The following is a 23,227-nucleotide window of genomic DNA, read 5'->3' as shown; positions in this document are numbered from 1 at the left end:
CCAGCATGGAGCAGAGTGTGCACCATGTTGGGAGTAGTAGTGCCTGCAGTTAAGGAAAGATCACAGCGGATGTCACTCCTGACACCCACTGTGATCCTCCTGTAGAATGTATAGATAAGGCCGCTCTTCTATGGTCCCCTGCACTGCCGTATATATACACATATTCATATATCCCACAGAGAGCTGTGATTGGCTGGAACCATCTGACCAATCACAGCTCTCTGCAGGAAATATGAATATGTGTATATATACGTCAGTGCAGGGGACCATAGAAGAGCGGCCGGACGCATCTATAAATTATACAGGAGGATCAAAACGGGTGATCTGTCAATTAGTACAGGTACTACTACTCCCATCATGGAACAGTGTGTTCCATGCTGGGAGTAGTAGTACTACCTAAAAAAATGTAAAAATGTTTTATTATTGTCGGCTACATTTTTAGATCCCCACCCGCCCACATATATTGATCCCTGTTTTAAAAATTTATAGAAATTTTGTAATAAAAAGATACATTTCGATAGATACAATTTTTTCCTTCACTACTGTATCTTTATTTTATTTTTTTAATGGTACCATACGAAATTTTATTAAAACAGGTATCTCCATCACTTTTTTGGATCGCTAAAGTCCAAAAAAGAATAAAAACCGCCTGCAAAAATGCCAGAGTTAAAACCCACATATCGTTTTTCTATATGTGATTTTGACAAAAAAATCGCCAGTGGCTCAACATGCTGCAATTTTGGAAAACCCCCAAGGAGCTGAAAAACGCCAAAAAGAGTGAAAAAAATGCCAAAAGGATTTAAAAAAATGCCAAAGTGAAAAACGCCAAGTGGAATAAGAATTTTGCGATTTCTCATTGATTTACAGCTAACATCTGGCCACAGCGTTTTTTGACCAAAAAAAACGCCATGCGGCAGAATTGGTATTTTTCTTGGCGTTTAAAAAAAAAAAAAAAAAAAAACAAGTAGAAACTTAGCCTTAGGATCTATAGCAAAAGTCACACAAAAGTCACAGGAGACTTTTGATGCGGCTTTTTTTTAGATAGAAAAAAATGGTCTAAAAAGCTTGATGAATTCCCCTCTTAGTCCCATAAAAGCCTCTCAAACTGTATTATAATAATGAATGTTACACTTGCTGGTCTGTAATTTCCCATTTACCTACATGTTTGTAGTGTTGAGCGGCATAGGCCATATTCGAATTCGCGAATATTCGCGAATATATGGACGAATATTCATCATATATTTGCGAATATTCGCGGTTTATTTTCGTATATGCAAATATTCGCATGTGCAAAAATTAACATATGCGAAAATTTGCATATATAAAACCCGTACAAAATAAATTCGTATATGCGAAAATTAGTATGTGTTAATTTTCGCATATACGAAAATTCGCACACCAGTCTCACACAGTAGTATTAGAGCCTTCTTTACACTACACAAGCTGGAAGCAGAGAGGGATGATCACTGTTATGTGTACTGTGAAAAAAAAAAAAGAAGAATATTCGTAATTACGAATATATAGTGCTATATTCGCGAATATTCGCGAATTCGCGAATATGCGATATTCGCGAATAAAATTCGTATTGTGAATATTCGCGAGCAACACTACGATGTTTGTTATTAATGGATCTTGTTCATGGGTTGTATCGAGTATTTCAGCTCAGCTTCACTGTAGTATATGGGGATGAGCTGCAATATCACTCACAACCTGAGGAGTGTGGACAGGTGTTGCACTGGTTTTGGAAAGAAGTAGCCCTGACTTTCTTATCCTGTACAACTTCTTATCGTGACATCACGACTCCGCCCCCGTGTGACGTCACCACCGCTATGCAAATCTATGGGAGGGGGAGTGACGGCCGTCACGCCCCCTCCCATAGACTTGCATAACGGGGGGGGGGGGGGGTGACGTCACACGGGGGCAGAGTCTTGACGTCACGATACTCTGGCCCCGTGGTCGCCACCCGGCTGTTTGTGAGCTGGCAGCTCAAACAGGTGGGTGGCGAATACAAGATCCCCAGCGGCGGGACCCCCGTGGTGAGACATCTTATCCCCTATTCTCTGGATAGGGGATAAGATGTCTCAGGACCGGAGTACCCCTTTAATTCCTTTTAAAGGGGTACTCCTGTGAAAACCTTTTTTCTTTTAAATCAACTGGTGGCAGAAAGTTAAACATATTTGTAAATTACTTCTATTAAAAAATCTTAATCCTTCCAGTACTTATTAGCTGCTGAATGCTACAGAGGAAATTCCTTTCTTTTTGGAACACTGATGACATCACGAGCACAGTGCTCTCTGCTGCCATCTCTGTCCATTTTAGCAACCATGCATAGCAGATGCATAGCAGATGCATAGCAGATGCATAGCAGATGCATGCTAAGGGCAGCATGGTGGCTCAGTGGTTAGCACTGCTGCCTTGCAGTGTTGGGGACTTGGGTTCAAATCCCACTAAGGACAACAATAAATAAAGCATTATTATTATTCTAATAACGTCAGCAGAGAGAACTATGCTCATGATGTCATCAGAGAGCATTCCAAAAAGAAAATAATTTCCTCTGTAGTATTCAGCAGCTAATAAGTACAGGAAGGATTAAGATTTTTTAATAGAAGTAATTTACAAATATGTTTAACTTTCTGCCACCAGTTGATTTAAAAGAAAAAAGGTTTTCACCAGAGTACCCCTTTAACAATTAACCCCTTAAGGACTCAGCCCATTTTGGCCTTAAGGACTCAGACAATAAAATTTTTATGTTTTCATTTTTTCCTCCTCGCCTTCTAAAAATCATAACTCTTTTATATTTTCATCCACAGACTAGTATGAGGGCTTGTTTTTTGCGCGACCAGTTGTCCTTTGTAATGACATCACTCATTATATCATAAAATGTATGGCGCAACCAAATAACACAATTTTTGTGGGGAAATTAAAACGAAAAACGCAATTTTGCAAATTTTGGAAGGTTTCGTTTTCACGCCGTACAATTTATGGTAAAAATGACATGTGTTCTTTATTCTGAGGGTCAATATGATTAAAATGATACCCATTATTACATACTTTTATATTATTGTTGCGCTTAAAAAAAATCACAAACTTTTTAACCAAATTAGTACGTTTATAATCCCTTTATTTTGATGACCTCTAACTTTTTTATTTTTCCGTATAAGCGGCGGTATGGGGGCTCATTTTTTGCGCCATGATCTGTAGTTTTTTTTTATACCACATTTGCATATAAAAAACTTTTAATTAATTTTTTATAATTTTTTTTAATAAAATGTATTAAAAAAGTAGGAATTTTTGACTTTTTTTTTTTCGTTCACGCCGTTCACCGTACGGGATCATTAACATTTTATTTTAATAGTTCGGACACTTACGCACGCGGCGATACCAAATATGTCTATAAAAAAAATTTTTACGCTTTTTGGGGGTAAAATAGGAAAAAACGGACGTTTTACTTTTTTATTGGGGGAGGGGATTCTTCACTTATTTTTTACTTTTACATTTTTTTACATTTTTTTTTTACACTTGAATAGTCCCCATAGGGGACTATTCATAGCAATACCATGATTGCTAATACTGGTCTGTTCTATGTATAGGACATAGAACAGATCAGTGTTATCGGCTATCTTCTGCCCTGGTCTGCTCGATCACAGACCAGAGCAGGAGACGCCGGGAGCCGGACGGAGGAAGGAGAGGGGACCTCCGTGCGGCGTTATGAATAATCGGATCCCCGCAGCAGCGCTGCGGGCGATCCGATCATTCATTCAAATCGCGCACTGCCGCAGATGCCGGGATCTGTATTGATCCCGGCACCTGAGGGGTTAATGGCGGACGCCCGCGAGATGGCAGCCGGGATCAGCCGCGCGGACGCCCGCGATCAGCAGCCGGGATCAGCCGCGCATGACACGGGCATCGCTCCGATGCCCGCGGTTATGCACAGGACGTAAATGTACGTCCTGGTGTGTTAAGTACCACCTCACCTTAGACGTACATTTACGTCCTGCGTCCTTAAGGGGTTAAACCACAATCTGAATGTATTTTGGCACATTTTACATGGAAAATTGCCACAACCTACTAGATAAATGTGGACATTTATTTTTACCATTCATGGTATTGTTAAGTATGGACAGTGGACACCCATATGAGCTGGGTATTACACTGAGCGAAGTGTTAGCATGCTTCAGGAATGTATTTGTCTCCTCAGTTTATGTAACTGCTGGTAGTGAATGATAAGGATCGTCACTAATCCTATCCATAACATACAACAATAAAATATACAGTTACACAGGTAAGCGTCACCGTGCTGCAGATTTGTTTCCTATTCTGTGTTGACCCAATGAAGGACCTGCACATACCAACGTTGCCTGCTGGACTGTAATTCTACAGACGTGACACACCAGGCTTGCCCTTGGATATCAAATTAAAAAAAGCTGCTTTTCTACTTGGCGATTAGATGAAGTTGCTGGATCTGTGCACGTCTGCAGAGAAGTAATCCAGCTGCTCCATCTTATTGTAAACACATATGTATGTATAAATAGTACATTACGTTATTATTACACATTATGCCACTGACACCTTAACCATTTTCTTACCAGGAACGACTGATGTCATTGTAAAAAGAGCTAAGCTTTAACTTTTCAAATGCTGCACTCTTGAAGTATTCCAATATAAAGCTATATGACTAATATCTAAGCGATGGCCATTACACGTTCGGATTTTGCGAGTGCACCTGACCATAGTCTGTATACAAGGAAGTGAGGGCAACGTTTGAATCCTGTCAGGAGTCACAGGAATGCTCAGCTCGGGGAACTGTTCAACAAGCACTCATAGTCATCTCTAGGGTTCACATCACGTTTTTCCCCATATGGGAGCGCATACGGCAGGGGAGAGCTAAAAACTTGCTCTCCCGTATCCCTGTGTATGCGGTCCCGTATGTAATCCATTTCAATGAGCCGACCGGAGTGAACTGGTTGTCCCATTTTTCCCCATATGCCGTTTTCCACCATAACTAAAACCGTAGTCAACCACGGTTTTAGGTACAGTAGAAAACGGCATACGGGGAAAAATGAGCCGAACGGTTCACTCCGGTCAGCTCATTGAAATTAATTACATACGGGACCGCATACGCAGGGATACGGGAGAGCAAGTTTTTAGCTCTCCCCTGCCGTATGTGCTCCCGTATGGGGAAAAATGTGATGTGAACCCAGCCATACCTTTAGTAGCACTAGCCGGATCCAGAGCAGAAGTTTAAAAACCATCCGCTGCCGTATCCCATTTGAATGAGCTGGACATAGTCAGATAGTGACTCCAGTCGGCTCATTTTTTGGACCTTATCCAGTTTTGTTGCCTCCCTAAAAAACATGCTCTGCCATAGAACTGATACGGTTCATAAATGAGTCAACCGGAGTCACTATCTGACTATGTCCGGATCATACAAATGAGTGGGATGTGGCAAGGGTTCGGCAGGGAAACGGCAACGGACAGTTTTTAAATTCCCCCACCATATCCGGCAGCCAACTTGCAAAAATGTGTTGTGAATCCATTAGATCTTATGCAACAACTGCACATCGGCACACAGAAAGCCATGTACTGAAATCCTTTTGGTAAGCATACATAGATAGATAGTTTTGTGCCTTTACCTTGGCTGGCCAAAGGCTGTCTGGGCATGATGGGAGTTGTAGTTTTGTAACATCTGGAGACACCCTGGTTGGGAAACACTGTTCTACACATAATATGTATCCATAATATGGAAAAGTGGGGTTAACCATTATAAACCTACATTTTTATTCTCCACATGTGGTTGCACAGTGGCTATATTGGCTTATGGCTATCTTGTAAGCTTTGATGGCTTAGTGACTCAAACATCAGAAGAATATCTCTCCGCTATGATCATCCCCACGTTATTACTCACCTATTACCAGTCCTGAGAACTCCTACATATCTACACATACATGGGGTGCATCAATAAGGGCATAGATGCCCCCGACAAGGAAATAATTCTACCGCTGTACAAATCACTAGTCAGACCACACATAGAATATTATGTACAGTACTGGGCACCAGTGTACAAGAAAGATATAGTGGAGCTGGAGAGGGTTCAAAGACGGGCAACCAGGGTAATACGGAGAATGGGAGGACTACAGTACCCAGAAAGATTATCAGAATTAGGGTTATTTAGTTTAGAAAAAAGAAGGCTTAGGGGAGACCTAATAACTATGTATAAATATATCGGGGGACAGTACAGAGATCTCTCCCATGATCTATTTATACCCAGGACTGTATCTATAACAAGGGGGCATCCTCTACGTCTAGAGGAAAGAAGGTTTCTACACCAGCACAGACGGAGGTTCTTTACTGTAAGAGCAGTGAGACTGTGGAATTCTCTCCCGGAGGAGGTGGTCATGGTGAACTCTGTAAAAGAATTAAAAAGGGGTCTGGATGCATTTTTGGAGAATAATAACATTGATGGTTATGTATACTAGATTTATAGGGACAGAAGGTTGATCCAGGGATTTATTCTGACTGCCATATTTGGAGTTGGGAAGGAATTTTTACCTCTAGTATGAGGGTTTTTTGCCTTCCTCTGGATCAACTCAGTAGGGACTCATTAGGAATATAGGTTGAACTTGATGGACTCCGGTCTTTTTTCAACCTTATGAACTATGTTACATATGGATGAATTAGCAGCTCTCCGGCTGGGCTTTACCAGTATCGTGTTTCGTTGACTGACAGCAAGCTATAAAAATGGTGCAGATGAATTTCACTGACTGGCAATAACTAAGAAGAAGCAGGAAACTGAAAAGGAGAAAATAAAATCACTTGCATATCAGTCACTATATTGACCTCAAGCTTTTAAAAATTCCATTCATTTCTTTCTTATTTACAGAACAGATGACCCGCAATAAAGTTGTGAAACCCAGCTTTCCTTGAATCCTGAGCAGCATATTTGCCTAGTTTTGCAGTGATATGCATCACACCGTTGCATCACTAGGTACATTTCTGGCTCTAGCCCAGTGTTTCCCAACCAGTGTGCCTTCAGCTGTTGCAAAACTACAACCCCCAGCATGTCCAACAGCAAAAAGCCTAAGAACAAACAGGAAACTGAAAAAATGCAATCACTAAACTGACCTCAAGCTTTTAAAAATTACATTTGTTTCTTTCTTCTTTGCAGAATAGCTCTTTCTAGGTAGAACAGGTGGCCATCAATACAGTTGTCTAAGGATTTTAAAGGGGTACTCTGCTGGAAAACATATATATTTTTTCTTAAATCAACTGGTGCCAGAAACAGATTTGTAAATCACTTCTATTTAAAAATCTTAATCTTTCCAGTACTTATCAGCTGCTGTATAATACAGAGGAAGTTCTTTTCTTTTTGAATTTCCTTTCTGGCTGACCACAGTGCTCTCTGCTGACACCTCTGTCCATTTTAGGAACTGTCCAGAGTATAGCAGCAAACCTACCCTGCTCTGGACAGTTCCTGACATGGACAGAGGTGTCAGCAGAGAGCACCGTGGTCAGAGAGAAAGGAAATTCTAAAAGAAAAGAACTTCCTGTGGAGCATACAGCAGCTGATAAGTACTGGAAGGATTAAGATTTTTAATTAGAAGTCATTTACAAATCTAATTAACTTTCTGGCATCAGTTGATATACAAAAAATTGTTTGCAGCAGAGTACCCCTTTAACCCAGCTTTTCTTGAATTTGAACCTGCTAGCAGACTCAAGAACTTTCTCAGTCTTTGTGTCTTGCAGTGAAGTTTTAGGCGAGGACCTCCAAGTCCATAAGGCACTGTGTTTCTGTAAAATAAAAGTTACATTCTTAATTGTGCAATACAACAAATCTAAATTTCACAAAGCAGAAAGGACACAGGGAGAGATTTATCAAAACCTGTCCAGAGGAAAAGTTGCTGAGTTGCCCATAGCAACCAATCAGATCACTTCTTTCATTTTTCACAGGCCTCTTTAAAAATGAAAGAAGAGATCGGATTGGTTGCTATGGGGAACTCAGTAACTTTTTCTCTGGACAGGTTTTGATAAATCTCCCCCATAGACACAACCTAAAAAATAGAATCTAAGGGGGAGATTTATCAAAACCTGTCCAGAGGAAAAGTTACTGAGTTGCCCATAGCAACCAACCAGATCACTTCTTTCATTTTTGAAAAGGCCTCTGAAAAATGAAAGAAGCGATCTGATTGGTTGCTATGGGCAACTCAGCAACTTTTCCTCTAGACAGGTTTTGATAAATCTCCCCCTAAATCCCTGTTTTTGGAGTAAAAGTAGAATAGATAATTGGCTAGCAATATTGACCACTCTGTATCTATGACTTTGTACTTCAGGACATACTCAATGTCCCACTTAGTAAATGTCGATGTATAGAGACACTTCCCTCACAAGATTTTAACCCAGCTTTCCTTGAACCCAGAACAGCATGTAATATCCACCACACCGCTGCATTACTAGGTACATTTCTGGCTTAAGATCAGTTTTTCCCAACCAGTGTGCCTCCAGCTGTTGCAAAACTACAACTCCCAGCATGCCCGGACAGCCTAAGGCTGTCCGGGCATGCTGGGAGTTGTAGTTTCACAATAGCTGGAGGCACCCTGGTTGGGAAACACTGCTTTAAACCGTAGAAAAAAGTAATAATCGCATATAATAAAACTAGGAGTAATAGAATTGATAAAAGTTTGTCTAGAAGATAAATCGTGAGCTTTTATGAAAAAGCAGTTTTTCCGTGCACATTTTGCGCAGCTTTTCGGTTTACATTTTCTCTTTAAAAAGTATGTACAATCCCCCTATAAAGGTTAGGCTGGGTTCACACTATGTTTTTGCCATACAGTTTTCAATCCGTTTCTCTAAAGAAAACCGTATGGCAAAAAAAACGGATGGAACAGTATGGAAAAAAGTAAACCGTATGCGTTTTTAAACCGTATACGTTTTTACTTTGCACATGCGCATTTGAATCTTAAAGTCCCCACCCAAGACCCTTCCCATTTAAAATGGACAAAATTTTCTAAAACGTATGGGTTTTTTTAAAATAAAAACTGACGGAACTGTATGCACTTTTAAAAACAGTATACTGTTTAAAAACGCATACGGTTTACTTTTTTCCATACTGTTCCATTCGTTTTTTTGCCATACGGTTTTCTTTAGAAAAACGGATTGAATACAGTATGGCAAAAACGTAGTGTGAACCCAGCCTTACTCTTATGCAGGGGTAGTGAGTTTGTCAACTGCGACTTTTTAAAAGTAGCAGTTGATAAACTCATCACCACTGCATGAGACATTATTTTTTGCGCAGGTGCCGTCAAAAAGTCGCAAAAATACACCAGCCCAGACTAAGCCTAGCTTTTTGGTATATGTAAAGAGTGAAATTTCAGAAAATGTTTACCTGCAAAAATATTAATAAAAGCTCTGTGACCATTTAATGTGCACAAAGAGAATCATAATGATTGTTGGGAAATTCTCAGAACCTCTAACAAGCTTCAAGGCAAGAATCTGAATATAAATACATTTCCTAAAATATCACCTTTATTCTAAAGTTACAGTAAAAATATCAAATAAATAGTGCAAATACCAGCACCATTAAAGGCCCCTGCATGCAACCTAATGGCTTCTGCACAGGTATCACAACAAACACAGGATGGGTACATGGGTCAAGTTTTGACCATTTAGGGCAGTGTTTCCCAACAAGGGTGCCTCCAGCTGTTGCAAAAGTACAGCTCCCAGCATGATATTTTTACTGTAACTTAGAATAAAGGTTACATTTTAGGCACTTCAAGTAAGGTATTTATATTCTGATTCTTGCCTTGAAGCTTGTTAGAGGTTCTGAGAATTTCCCTCCAATATTCTCATTGTACACATTGGGGTTCATTTACTTTCGTGATCCCGACTCTTTTTTGTCGGGTTTTGCGCCCAAATTGTGTCGCACGTCCCTTGCGACACAATTTGCGACCAAAAAAACCAAAACCCTCCATTTTACAAGAAAAACCCCGAAAAGGGGCGTGGTCACTGGGTAAAGTGGGCGTGGTCCCGACAAAAGGGGCGTGGTCCCGACCGTTTTGAAAAATCCCAACATATTTACTAAGGATTCCACACAAAAAGTGTTGTATTTGAGCTGAGAAAAACCAGACAGATCAGAGCATGTGTAAAAAAAGCAAAGTGTAGGGAAAGTGGAAAATGTAGGGAAACCTTAGTAAATACCGTGGAAAATAAATTGTAGGGAATTAAAACCCACAAAGAAACCTACACTCCACTCTTAGTAAATAAGGGACATTTTCTGTGGAAACCTTAGTAAATATGTTGGGATTTTGTGAAAATGTCGGAAACACGCCTCTTTTCTGTGACCACGCTCCCTTTTCCTGACGGCCACTCCCCTTTTTTGGGTTTTCTTAGCAAAATGGAGAGTTAGTCGGGGTTTTTTTCATTTCTGGCGCAAATTCTGACGCAGACAGAATCTGGCACACAACCCGACATAACATATCGGGTTTGCAATAGTAAATGAGCGCCATTAAATGGTCACAGAGCATTTATTCATTTTTGGCAGGTACACATTTTCTGAAATTTCACTCTTTACATACACCAAAAAGCTAGGCTAAGTCTGGGCTGGTGTATTTTTGCGACTTTTTGACGGTTCCCGCGCAAAAAAGTATTGTCTCATGCAGTGGTGAGTAATTTATCAAAGTCGCAGTTGATAAATTCATTACCACTGCATAATAGTGACCTTTACAGGGGGATTGTACATAGTTTGTGAAGAGAAAATGTAAACCAAATAGCTGCGCAAAATGTGCGACAAATATATACTTTTATTTTATAAAAGAAAAAGAAAAGCTCACGATTTGTCTTCTAGACAAACTTTTATCAATTCTATTACTCCTAGTTTTATTATATGCGATTATTACTCAGTTTTTCTACAGTTTAAAGCAGAGTTTCCCAACCAAGGTGCCTCCAGCTGTTGTGAAACAGCCTTAGGCTATCCGGGCATGCTGGGAGTTGTAGTTTTGCAACAGCTGGAGGCACACTGGTTGGGAAAAACTAGCTTTTCCTAAAAGAAAAGCTCACAATTTGTTTATTAGCCAAACTTTAATCAATTCTATTACTTCTAGTTTTATCATATGTGATTATTACTCTTTAAAGCAGTCTTTCCCAACCAGTGTGCTTTCAGCTGTTGTGAAACAGCCTTAGGCTGTCCAGGCATGCTGGGAATTGTAGTTTTGCAACAGCTAGAGGCACCCTGGTTGGGAAACACTGATGTAGGGTATCAAGCGTCCTGTGTATACCATGTGCTGAAATAAACCAAGCAAATAATTGGAGGGGAGGGAGTTATTGTATATTAGCTTGATTTATTTCAGCACATGGTATACACGGGACACGTGATACCCTACATCAGTGTTTCCCAACCAGGGTGCCTCCAGCTGTTGCAAAACTACAACTCCCAGCATGTTTCCCAACCAGGGTGCCTCCAGCTGTTGCAAAACTACAGCTCCCAGCATGCCCAGACAGCCATTGGCTGTCCGGGCATGCTGGGAGCTGTAGTTTTGCAACAGCTGGAGGCACCCTGTTTGGGAAACACTTACCTACATGGTCAAAACTTGACCCATGTACCCATTCTGTCATCAGTGTACTACATCAGTGTTTCCCAACCAGGGTGCCTCCAGCTGTTGCAAAACTACAACTCCCAGCATGTTTCCCAACCAGGGTGCCTCCAGCTGTTGCAAAACTACAACTCCCAGCATGTTTCTCATCCAGGGTGCCTTCAGCTGTTGCAAAACTACAGCTCCTAGCATGCCCGGACAGCCGTTGGCTGTCCGGGAATGCTGGGAGCTGTAGTTTTGCAACAGCTGGAGGAACCCTGGTTGGGAAAGACTTCCCTTCATGGTCAAAACTTGACTCATGTACCCATCCTGCGTTTGTTGTGATACCTGTGCAGAAGCCTTTAAGTTGCAGATAGGCGTTTTTAACCCCTTAAGGACCGGGGTTTTTTCCATTTTCGTTTTTTGCTCCTTGCCTTTAAAAAATCATAACTCTTTAAATTTTGCACCTAAAAATCCATATTATGGCTTATTTTTTGCGTCGCCAATTCTACTTTGTAATGATGTCAGTCATTGTGCCCAAAAATCTACGGTGAAATGGAGAAAAAAATCATTGTGAGACAAAATTGAAAAAAAAACAAACGCCATTTTGTAACTTTTGGGGGCTTTCGTTTCTACGTAGTACATTTTTCGGTAAAAATTACACCTGATATTTATTCTGTAGGTCCATACAATTAAAATGATACCCTACTTATATAGGTTTGATTTTGTAGTACTTCTGGAAAAAATCATAACTACATGCACGAAAATGTATACGTTTAAAATTGTCATCTTCTGACCCCTATAACTTTTTTATTTTTCTGCGTATGGGGCGGTATGAGGGCTCAGCCCTTGAGTAGAAATCCTGGATGAGTTTCTGCACTTTTTTCCCAGCAGGAACACCATTCCCATGAGCAGGATCAACCCTTGAGTGGAAATCTTGGATAAGTTCCCTCACTTTTTTTTCCAAGACTTGATCCCTGACCATACAGCTCCTGAATGTAGTAGGCAGCAGGTTCACGCAATAAGGTGTCATATTCCTTAAGAATCCCCAGGTCATTATGTAAGGTGCTGTGAAGGAAAAGAACACCACTAATAATGGTACATTCCTATTTCTAAGAGAGCATTTCCTGCACCTTTCCAGTTCTTCCAGTACTTGTAATAAGAACTGTAATTAGAGCAGCGCTCGGACCCTGCGCAGAGTGGAGAACTCACCCCCTCTAGCGGCAGAAAGCCGTCTCTGCAGGCCGGCGGTAGAGAACGAGGATTTAAGCCCCGCCCATGATTTTGTCAGACTGGCGTCTCCCCTTGTGGAGTTTGCAGAGGTTTCCTTTCCAGCCTCCCCTTATCTTAGTATGCACGTTGCTTCTCGGTGACTAATAGCACAATAACAATGTCTGAGGATGATAGAAATTGAGGCTGTTTACAAACTCTATGGCGCTTGAATATAAAAAGGAGCAGGGCAGCTGGCAGCATCTTAGTCACTTTGGGAGCTCTCAGGAATAAGCAGCACTCACCTTCTTCTGAGTGGACTCTGGATTGGGGACATTTACTTTTTATTTATCCATACTGGAAGACTTTTTTTTATTCTTTTTTATTTTTAATCTTTTTTTCAGCAATCACATTTATTTGATTATTTATTGATTTTAAAAAAAATATTTTCTTTACCTTTTGGGAATTACTTTTTCTACCCATTGAGAAGACATCCCTTTACCTTAACCATGGATGTGGAGAAGTTCATTTATCTCCTGTTGGCTCTTCTTCAAGGCACCTGCGGAACAGGTAGGATTGAGGCTGCTGGGCACAATAAATGCCCATGTTATGGTCAATTGGTAATATTTATAGCAGTCTTTCCCAACCAGGGTGCCTCCAGCTGTTGCAAAACTACAACTCCCAGCATGCCCAGACAGCCAAAGGCTGTCTGGGCATGCTGGGAGTTGTAGTTTTGCAACAGCTGGAGGCACCCTGGTTGGGAAACATTGATTTCTAGGACTGGTTGCACTGGACACCTGGTATTAGCCTATAGAAGAGTTCCTGCTAGGTATTTAGTCATCTTTTCTTGGTAACATAAGTTTAGCCTGAAATGCATTCTTCCCATGAAATGTGCTGTGCACACTTTACAGCCCCGGGCACATAGCAGTGCAGTATGGGACATGTATGGGCGGCATTGACATTGTACAGGTGGTATGACCCTGCCACCCGACCCGTCAATAATACTGCTCTGGGAACTACTACTTTAATTTCATGGGGATCTGTGACTCCTGACACTTGTGTACAGCCCATGACATGAGATTATCGGAGTATTCCCTGGATAATCCCTCTCTTGTTAGTGCACAGGTAAAGGTATTGTGGAGACAATGCATCACCCCTATAAACAGGGCTAATGGCTCTTTATAGCGATCATGTGCACGGAGCTCAGGAGGCTCGGGATTAGATGGCTGCGGATGCGGATTGTTGTGGGTGTTTATAGGGAACCGGAGCTCACTGCGGACGGGTTGTGCCTGGAACCGGGATTAGAAGAGTGGAGGCTGCGGCTCCTGCTCAGCCAGGTCCATGGATAGATAGATAGATAGATGAAATAGATATGAAAGAAGATAGATTAGATAGAATAGATGTGAAAGATATAAGATAGATCAAATACATTAGAGAGAAATTAGGTAGGTAGATATGAAAGATGTAAGATAAATAGATAAAATAGATGATAAAGAATTTAATAAGTAGGCTGGTAGGTGGATAGGTAGGTAGGTAGATAGATAGATAGATAGATAGATAGATAGACAGGTAGGTAGGTAGGTAGATAGCTAGAATAGATATGAAAGATATAAGATACATAAATAAAATAGATAATAAAGAAATTAGATAGGAAGGTAGATAGATAAATAAATGAAATAGAGACCAGAGAAATTAGATAGGTAGGTTGTTAGGTAGGTGGATAGATAGGTAGGTAGATAGATAGATAGAATAGATATGAAAGATGAAATAGGTAGGTAGGTAGATAGAAAAATAAATAAAATAGATAAGAGAGAAATTAGATAGGTAGGTAGATAGGTAGAGATAGGTATGTAGGTAGGTAGATAGGTTGGTAGGTAGATAGACAGATAGGTAGATATATAAGATAGATGGATAGATAGTTAGAATGTGGATGGATAATATAGATTATAAAGGAGATAGGTAGAAAGATAGAAGGTAGACAATAAGAAAGAAAGAGAAAGAAAGAAAGAATATGGATGGATAAGATAATAAAGGAGGTTATAAACGGCTTATAATATTACTAGTACTATACTATTTACTTTTTACTACTTTTTGCTATTCCCCTGTTGTAGTTCCTTGTCTTTTTGGTTGATATAAAGGAGATAGGTAGATAGATAAAAAGGAGAGGCAGATAGATAAAAGGTAGACAATAGGAAAGACAGAAAAGAAAAGAAAGAAGGAAAATTGCGAATATGGATGGATAAGATAGATATAGGTAGGTAGATAGATAGAAGGTAGATACTAGATATGAAATAAATGTAATAGGCTAGGGGGGAAAACAAGAAATATTAAGAAAGAAAAGAAACAGAGAGAAGAAATAAGTGACCAGTGAGTAGGGAAGGAGAACAAGAGGAAAGATTTATGACAGTGGTCTTCAACTGTGGACCCTCCGATGTTGCAAAACTACAACTCCTAACCATTGGATGTCTGGGTATGCTGGGAGTTGTAGTATGGCAGCATCTGAAGGTCCATGATCTATGACTAGATAGGTAATCTGATACAGAGATAGAAAAAAAAATTAAATTGATTTATGATAGAGACAAAATAAGTAGAAAATAGTAAGTGTGATTCAGGTTAGTAAGGTTCCATTCACATGCTCAGGAGTTGACCCTGCTAACATTCTGCATTCAGTGTAAGTGAATGAGGTTTTATACCCCAACTGGCATACAGGGGGTAAAAACAGGTGCAATAGAAAATAATGAATGTATCCATGAGATGAATAAGCATGCCCATTCTACCTGCAGCTTCTACAAAGAAAAGTTGAGGATTAGCTGTGTTGAATGGAGCTTCTCATCACTGTATATCCGCAACAGATAGCCAGGTGTCAGCCTTGGTTTGCTGCTGCAGATCCTCTTGTATATACCAGCCATAGGGAAATCCAGCATGTGTGAACATACCCTAAGAATGGGGCGAGAGAAGTAGAGATTGATAGATAGGTGATGATAGATAGATAGATAGATAGATAGATATGAGATAGATAGATATGAGATAGATAGATAGATAGATACATACATACATACATAGGTGAAAGATAGATATACATAGGTGATACATAGATACATAGGTGATAGATAGATAGATATGAGATAGATAGATAGATACATACATAGGTGAAAGATAGATATACATAGGTGATACATAGATACATAGGTGATAGATAGATAGATAGATGATAGATATGAGATAGATAGATAGATAGATAGATAGATAGATAGATAGATGATAGATATGAGATAGATAGATATATATGAGCTGGATAGATCAGTATTTTCCAACCAGGGTGCCTCCAGCTGTGGCCAAACTACAACACCCAGCATGCCCGGACAGCCAAAGGCTGTCCGGGCATGCTGGGAGTTGTAGTTTGGCCACAGCTGGAGACACCCTGGTTGGGAAAAACTGAGATAGATAGAGATAGATAGATATGAGATAGATAGATAGATATGAGATAGATAGATAGATAGATATGAGATAGATATGAGATAGATAGATAAATAGATAAATAGATAGATATGAGATAGATAGATAGATAGATAGATAGATGTGAGATAGATATTAGATAGATAGATAGATAGATGTGAGATAGATATTAGATAGATAGGTGATTGATAGATATATATGAGATAGATAGATCAGTATTTCCTAACCAGGGTGCCTCCAGCTGTGGCCAAACTACAACACCCAGCATGCATGCTGGGAGTTGTAGTTTGGCCACAGCTGGAGGCATCCTGGTTGGGAAAAACTGAGATAGATAGAGATAGATAGATATGAGATAGATAGATATGAGATAGATAGATATGAGATAGATGGATAGATAGATAGATAGATATGAGATAGATGGATAGATGGATAGATAGATAGATAGATAGATAGGAGATAGATAGGAGATAGATAGATAGATAGATAGAGATAGATAGATAGATATGAGATAGATAGATATGAGATAGATAGATATGAGATAGATAGATAGATAGATAGATAGATAGATAGATATGAGATAGATGGATAGATAGATATGAGATAGATAGATAGGAGATAGATATTAGATAGATAGATAGATATGAGATAGATAGATAGATACTGTTTAATTTCTGGTATGATACATTTGATAGAATTACTCGGCATCCAGAGTAGTCTACAAATGGTGACAGCCCAGCGCTTGTTCCTGGCACAGAAAGAGAATATAATCTGTGGTCTCATAAAAGCAGAAGGCTGAGCAGATAACTGACTATAAGACTACTGTAAACCGATAGCGACATGTTTTATGCTAACATTTGATTCAGTAGCGCTGCAGCAAAAACAAATATGTGCGAGATGTGACACTTTTGCTGAGAGCTTCCTAATTTGTTGGGTTATTGGCAGCTTTTTACCCCGGTCTTCATTTTCTCCTTGCAGAACATTAGGTCTGGAGAAGATAAGCGCTGTAGTGAGCTGCCTTCTCCTCATCCATGCCGTGTAGTACCCACATATAAATCAATATCATGTATGCGGTGACATGTTTAGTCCTGCCTGCTGCTATTATCATGACAGGAATGCATACACGGCATTGCACAACAATAAGCTCCAGCTGGAGTTACATTTCCTTATCCTCACAATCACCACGTGAGGTTCCTAATATATGACCGATCATTGTTACCGCTAACAATCTTCACGTTTTTGGATCACGGACAATGTGCTTTACTCTATTTAATGGAACGATCAATATTATTTCTTGGAGATGTGTAACATGAATGTATCTTATAGACCAAGACTCAAAATCCTTTTCTTATTTCTTTGCAGGGTTAAGCAGCACTTTCCTATCCTCTGAAGACTCCTCTCTGGCAGATGCTACAGGTGCTCATCAGTCCTCTGGTGCCCCCTTGAGGCCACGCAGATTTAAACGCTGTTCATGTTCTTCACTTATGGATAAAGAATGTGTCTACTTCTGCCACCTAGATATCATTTGGATAAACACTCCAGAGTAAGTGCTATACTGCTTCAGTTATTTTGGCATCTTTAGGGTGCGTTCATACGCTCTTTGTTTTTGCGGGTTTTCCGCAGCGTATTTGAAAGGGGCGGGCTCTTCTCGGCTGTCCATAGCAGATTGTCCGCGGCGGAATTTATGCTGCGGAAAATCCGCCGCAGTCCCTACTGACTTCAATGGGGCTTGCAGCAGATTTTCCGCAGCGTAAATTCCTTCATGGAAAATCTGCTGCGAACAGCCGAGAAGAGCCCGCCCCCTTTCAAATACGCTGCGGAAAACCCACAAAAACAAAGAGCGTGTGAACGCACCCCAAGGCTGATCTTATTTGCTACTTTACACCTATAAATCTGACTTTCTAGAATTAAGTTATAGAACCCAAGCTTTTGATGTAGTTGTTTTGATAATCTGCATAGCAGAAGTATCATGTGATGAGTAGATAAGAAACGTTATCCGCTCTATATGGATAAAACGTAATGTGTGTAATGAAGAAAACAGTGGGGAGATTGCGCAATTCTGTGTCATAAAACTTTAGGTAGTTTGACAATTGACAGCAAGTAATGACCATTTGGCACACCCAGTCTGGCCAATTCATCTGCTTTCTCTCACATACTCAGAGCTTACATAGGATATCCTTTTATGGTTGTTTGCTAACCCCACACCTATCCCAGCATTTTGAAGCACTACAGGTGGATTTTCTGCATATATGCTAATTATTGTAGTGCTAAATCCTTAAGGACATTAATGGAGTTTTTATTAACATGAACAATAGGACTTTAGGTAGAAATACAGGATTCTCCTACTGAATCTCTTTTGCTTAGCGTATATGAAGCAAGTACCTAATATCATTGGTAGTCTATTTATAATTTCCATATATTATGCTTTTTTAAATAAAAAACAAAAACAAAAAAACAATAACTCTCAGTGCATTGAATTGTGGTTGCACTTATTTGCAGCAATCAGTCTGTACAAATAGAACTACAATGTAAACCACAGGAGGTAGATTTAAAGGGGTATTCCAGGAAAAAACTTTTTTTTCTATATCAACTGGCTCCAGATAGTTAAACAGATATGTAAATTACTTCTATTAAAAAATCTCAATCCTTTCAATAATTATCAGATGCTGAAGTTGAGTTGTTGTTTTCTGTCTGGCAACAGTGCTCTCTGCTGACATCTCTGCTTGTCTCGGGAACTGCACAGAGTAGAAGAGGTTTGCTATGAGGATTTGCTTCTAAACTGGGCGGTTTCCGAGACACATGTCATCAGAGAGCACTTAGACAGAAAAGAACAACTCAACTTCAGAAGCTCATACGTACTGAAAGGATGAAGATTTTTTAATAGAAGTAATTTACAAATCTGTTTAACTTTCTGGAGCCAGTTGACATATAAAAAAAAAGTTTTTTCCTGGATAACCCCTTTAAGACTAGTAGACAATGCAGATATCTTATAGTTAGTGTTCGTAGCTATGTTGTAATAGACCAGACAAGGCAGCCAAGTAGCCAACACCTAAAAAAATAAATAGCAATTAAAAGTCACCTAAAGATAGTGATTTCTATATCATCTTAAACCCACCAATGAGCATCTGCTGTAAACTAATATATATATTGCATGAAACACTAAAAGAAAATGAACTTGAAAAGCCGGCACTGCCTTAACCCTAAAAGTCCAATAATGAACTGTGCATGTAAGCGATACAGGTGTTACAGTGTGAAAGGTCCAGGTAGCACTACACACTATAGTAACAACTGAATATACAACACAGAAAGAAGAGAAAGCAGAGCACTCACCAATAGAGTTGTTAGACAGGCATAGGAAGCTAATCCATAGACCGGGTTGTTCCCGAGCAGGGAGGCGGCAGGTGGATCCGGGGGAGTACAGACGTCGGGCCACAGACCGTATCACTCCCCTAGGCGCTTCATCAGGCCGCTTCAGCGACCTGACGAAGCGCCTAGGGGCGTGATATGGTCCATGGCCCGACGTCTGTACTCCCCCGGATCCACCTGCCGCCTCCCTGCTCGGGAACAACCCGGTCTATGGATTAGCTTCCTATGCCTGTCTAACAACTCTATTGGTGAGTGCTCCGCTTTCTCTTCTTTCTGTTTTGTATAATATATATATATATATATATATATATATATATATATATAAATATATATATATATATTGTAGACATATTGGAGAGTTAAAGAATTACTATATGTTCCAAAAAGAGAATCCTGATTTAGGTGCTTATGTTAGCGCTTCACAGGACAAAGTGTGACTAATGGAAACGCAGCGGCCTTGTTATTTGTTGACACATAACTAGAGAGTTTTCAAAAGCAGTAACTATGTATAATGTGCTCAAACTGATATCATAATATGCTAAGCTGTAAATATTTGCCTTACTCTTTACCTCTCAGGCATTTACAGTGAAATACTCCTAAACTGTGATTTAAGAACCATTAACAAGCTATTAATTGAAATACAGGTTGCAACCTGTATAACTTGCTGGTATGCCGCTGTGAAACTGAGGCTTGCAATTTCTGAAATTGTATGTCATTAAATGAGCCAAAAATTAAGGTGTTTTTTTGTGTGTGCAACGGTTAGGTGTAACATGTACGGTGTGAGAAGTGTCTCTATACACTGACATTGCTAAGTGGGACATGGAGTATGTCTTGAAATACAATGGCATGGAAACAAGTGGATAATATTGCTAGTCAGTCATTTATTCTACCTGTGTTCCAAAAACTGAGATTTTGATTTTATCATTTAAAGGGGTATTCCGGTTTTCACATCTTGTCCCCTATCCAAAGGATAGGGGATAATATGTATGATCGCAGGGGTCTCGCCACTGAGGACACCCGCGATCTTGGTGCAGCCTCCAGCATTCTGTGCTGGGCTCTGCTTTCGAGACGGGTACGTGACGTCACACTCACGCATCCTAGTGATGTCACAGCACACCCCCTCATGTCTATGGGAGGGGGAGTGACGGACATCGATCATACATCGATCATTCTCACCCGGAAGTTGGCTCCAGAAAGTTGGCTCCAGAAAGTTAAACAGATTTGTATATTACTTCTATTAAAAAAATCTTAATCCTTTAAGTACTTATGAGCTTCTGAAGTTAAGGTTGTTCTTTTCTGTCTAAGAGCTCTCTGATGACACGTGTCTCGGGAACCGCCCAGTTTAGAAGCAAATCCCCATAGCAAACCTCTTCTAAACTGGGTGGTTCCCGAGACCCGAGACAGGTGTCATCAGAGAGCACTTAGATAGAAAAGAAGAACCTTAACTTCAGAAGCTCATAAGTACTGAAAGGATTAAGATTTTTTAATATAAGTAATTTACAAATTTGTTTAACTTTCTGGAGCCAGTTGATATGTAAAAAAAAAGTTTTTTCCTGGATAACCCCTTTAAGTTATGTTTATGACCTTTCCACTGTGTGAAATTTAGATTTGTTGTATTGCACCACTCAGAATGCAACTTTTATTTTACAGAAAAACAGTGCCTTATGGACTTGGAGGTCCTCGCCTAAAACGTTCACTGCAAGACACAAAGACTGAGAAAGTTCTTGAGTCTGCTAGCAGGTGTATCTGTGCCAAGCGTGAGGACAAGAAATGCCTGGACTTCTGCCAAAGTGCTGCAGATCTCAGGTGTGTGCAAATATTTTAAGTCTGAAAAAATGACAGAGCAAGCCCTGAGTACACCTGTACCAGAGGCTGCCTTTATCTCAGAAGCATGTGTGGAGAAAAGGTGTTTCTTCAATTGAGCCTTACAATGCTTTGTTTCTGTACACAGTATCCAACCTTCCACAGAGAAAGAAACTGGCCAGGTTCAGAAAGGCAAAGTCTGCAAAGGACTCCTCTGGGGAGCACGGTGTGTTGAAAAACTTCATGCTGACTCCAAAAGGTGAGCAAACGTAACTGTAGCATTTTATCAGATGTTTGCAAACAGTATCTTATTGACCTGCTAAGACGATTACACCTATTTTTAGAGAGCATCAGTCAATAGACGTTTCGAATCTGGTGGGAGTTTTCAGTGTTGGTTTCTGCTTTTAACTTTTGCAGCACCTCTTTGCAATTTTTACAAAAAGTTACTTGTGTGTTGCTCAGCAGTGAACATGATAGGTGCTTAACATGAGTTGCTTAAAATGTGGTGCACACTATTACCGTCACATATTCAGGTATTTCAGGTCCCTGTTCACAATTTTTTTTTAAGTGCGTGGCTAGGCCTTTTGCGCCATAAGCACCCCCTATTTTTAAAGGTTTACCACAAGTTTCTGGTTCACAAAGTGTATCAGTTAATACCAAGTAGACCTGGTATTAAATGATGTGCTATTCACCCCAAAGACCAGACACAATTCTGAAAATGAGGCGCAGTTAACACTCATTGAGGCACAAAATTAAGAGCCATTGAATATCCCCCCCACTATGTAGAAGAAAATTAAACTTTAGGTTCACCCAAACAAATTTCCCCCACAAGATGTTGCAGTTAGTTTTTTTCAGTTTGTGGGCACTATTGCCAGTATGAGGCAGTTGAATTATTTGTGAATATATTGCTGTTAAAGGGGTATTCTGGGCAAAAACATTTTATCCCCTATCCAAAGGATAGGGGATAAGATGTCTGATCACGGGGGGCCCGCTGCTGAGACCCCCGTGATCTCCCTGCAGCACCCGCATTCAATGTGGGTGCTGAACCTCCAGTTTTGGAAACCTCCGGGTTTCCGGGACTGGGGACGTCACGTCACACCACGCCCCCTCCATTCATGTCTATGGGAGGGAGCGTGGCGTGACGTCACATCCCCGAAACCCGGAGGTTTCCGAAACTGGATATTCAGCACCCACATTGAATGCGGGTGCTGCAGGGGACTCAGCAGCGGGCCCCCGCGATCAGACATCTTATAGGATAGGGGATAAAATGTTTTTGCCTGGAATACCCCTTTAAGTCTTTAATAATGTTGAGTATATAAAGGGGTACATACTATAAGCTTAAAGTTTTTTCTGGACTTTATGAATGATGGCTTATCCTTAGGACAGTCCATCATTCACTGATCAGTAGGGTACAACAACTGGAACTCTTGCTGATCAGCTGTTCGGCTCCGGCACTACACATTGAATGGGGCTGGAAGCAGCGGGCTCCGTTAACTGTGTAGTGGTGGCGCTGCGTAACTGCAGCTCAGCCATCAAGTGAACAAGAGCTGAACTGCAGTAACCAGCTCCGACCACTATGCAGCGTCCTCTAACCCTGCTTCTAACCCCGTTGACTGTGTAGTGTGGGTGCTTTACAGCTGATCGTCTGGGGTGCTGAAAAGCGATGCCTGGATAGGCCATTAATCCTACTAATTAAAGGGAAAGTTTACTTGTATATTAATAGTCCAATGGCAATAAAAGAGAGATATGCCAATACAGACTGTGGTCCAAGGGCAGATGACATCTTTTGACAAATAGTGACATCACAGAAGTAGTTTAAGAGCAAATCTTCCCTT

At 40.3% G+C, this 23,227-nt stretch overlaps 1 protein-coding gene across 1 annotated transcript in view; it reads left to right on the top strand.

Moving 5' to 3' along the window:
* The window catches only part of EDN1 (endothelin 1), a 57,004-nt gene that overhangs the window by 32,554 nt on the left and 1,223 nt on the right, over positions 1-23,227 (top strand). The window contains exons 2-5 of the mRNA XM_056518491.1: positions 13,261-13,340; positions 17,586-17,766; positions 21,240-21,395; positions 21,541-21,651. Coding sequence (XP_056374466.1) covers positions 13,261-13,340; positions 17,586-17,766; positions 21,240-21,395; positions 21,541-21,651 — 528 coding nt within the window. The remainder of the gene's footprint in view (positions 1-13,260; positions 13,341-17,585; positions 17,767-21,239; positions 21,396-21,540; positions 21,652-23,227) is intronic.

Source organism: Hyla sarda, chromosome 5, assembly GCF_029499605.1.
Source record: "Hyla sarda isolate aHylSar1 chromosome 5, aHylSar1.hap1, whole genome shotgun sequence".
Classification (NCBI taxonomy): Eukaryota; Metazoa; Chordata; class Amphibia; order Anura; family Hylidae; genus Hyla; species Hyla sarda.
The sequence above is the reverse complement of the archived record's forward strand: the minus strand, read 5'-3'. Positions and strand labels throughout refer to the sequence as shown.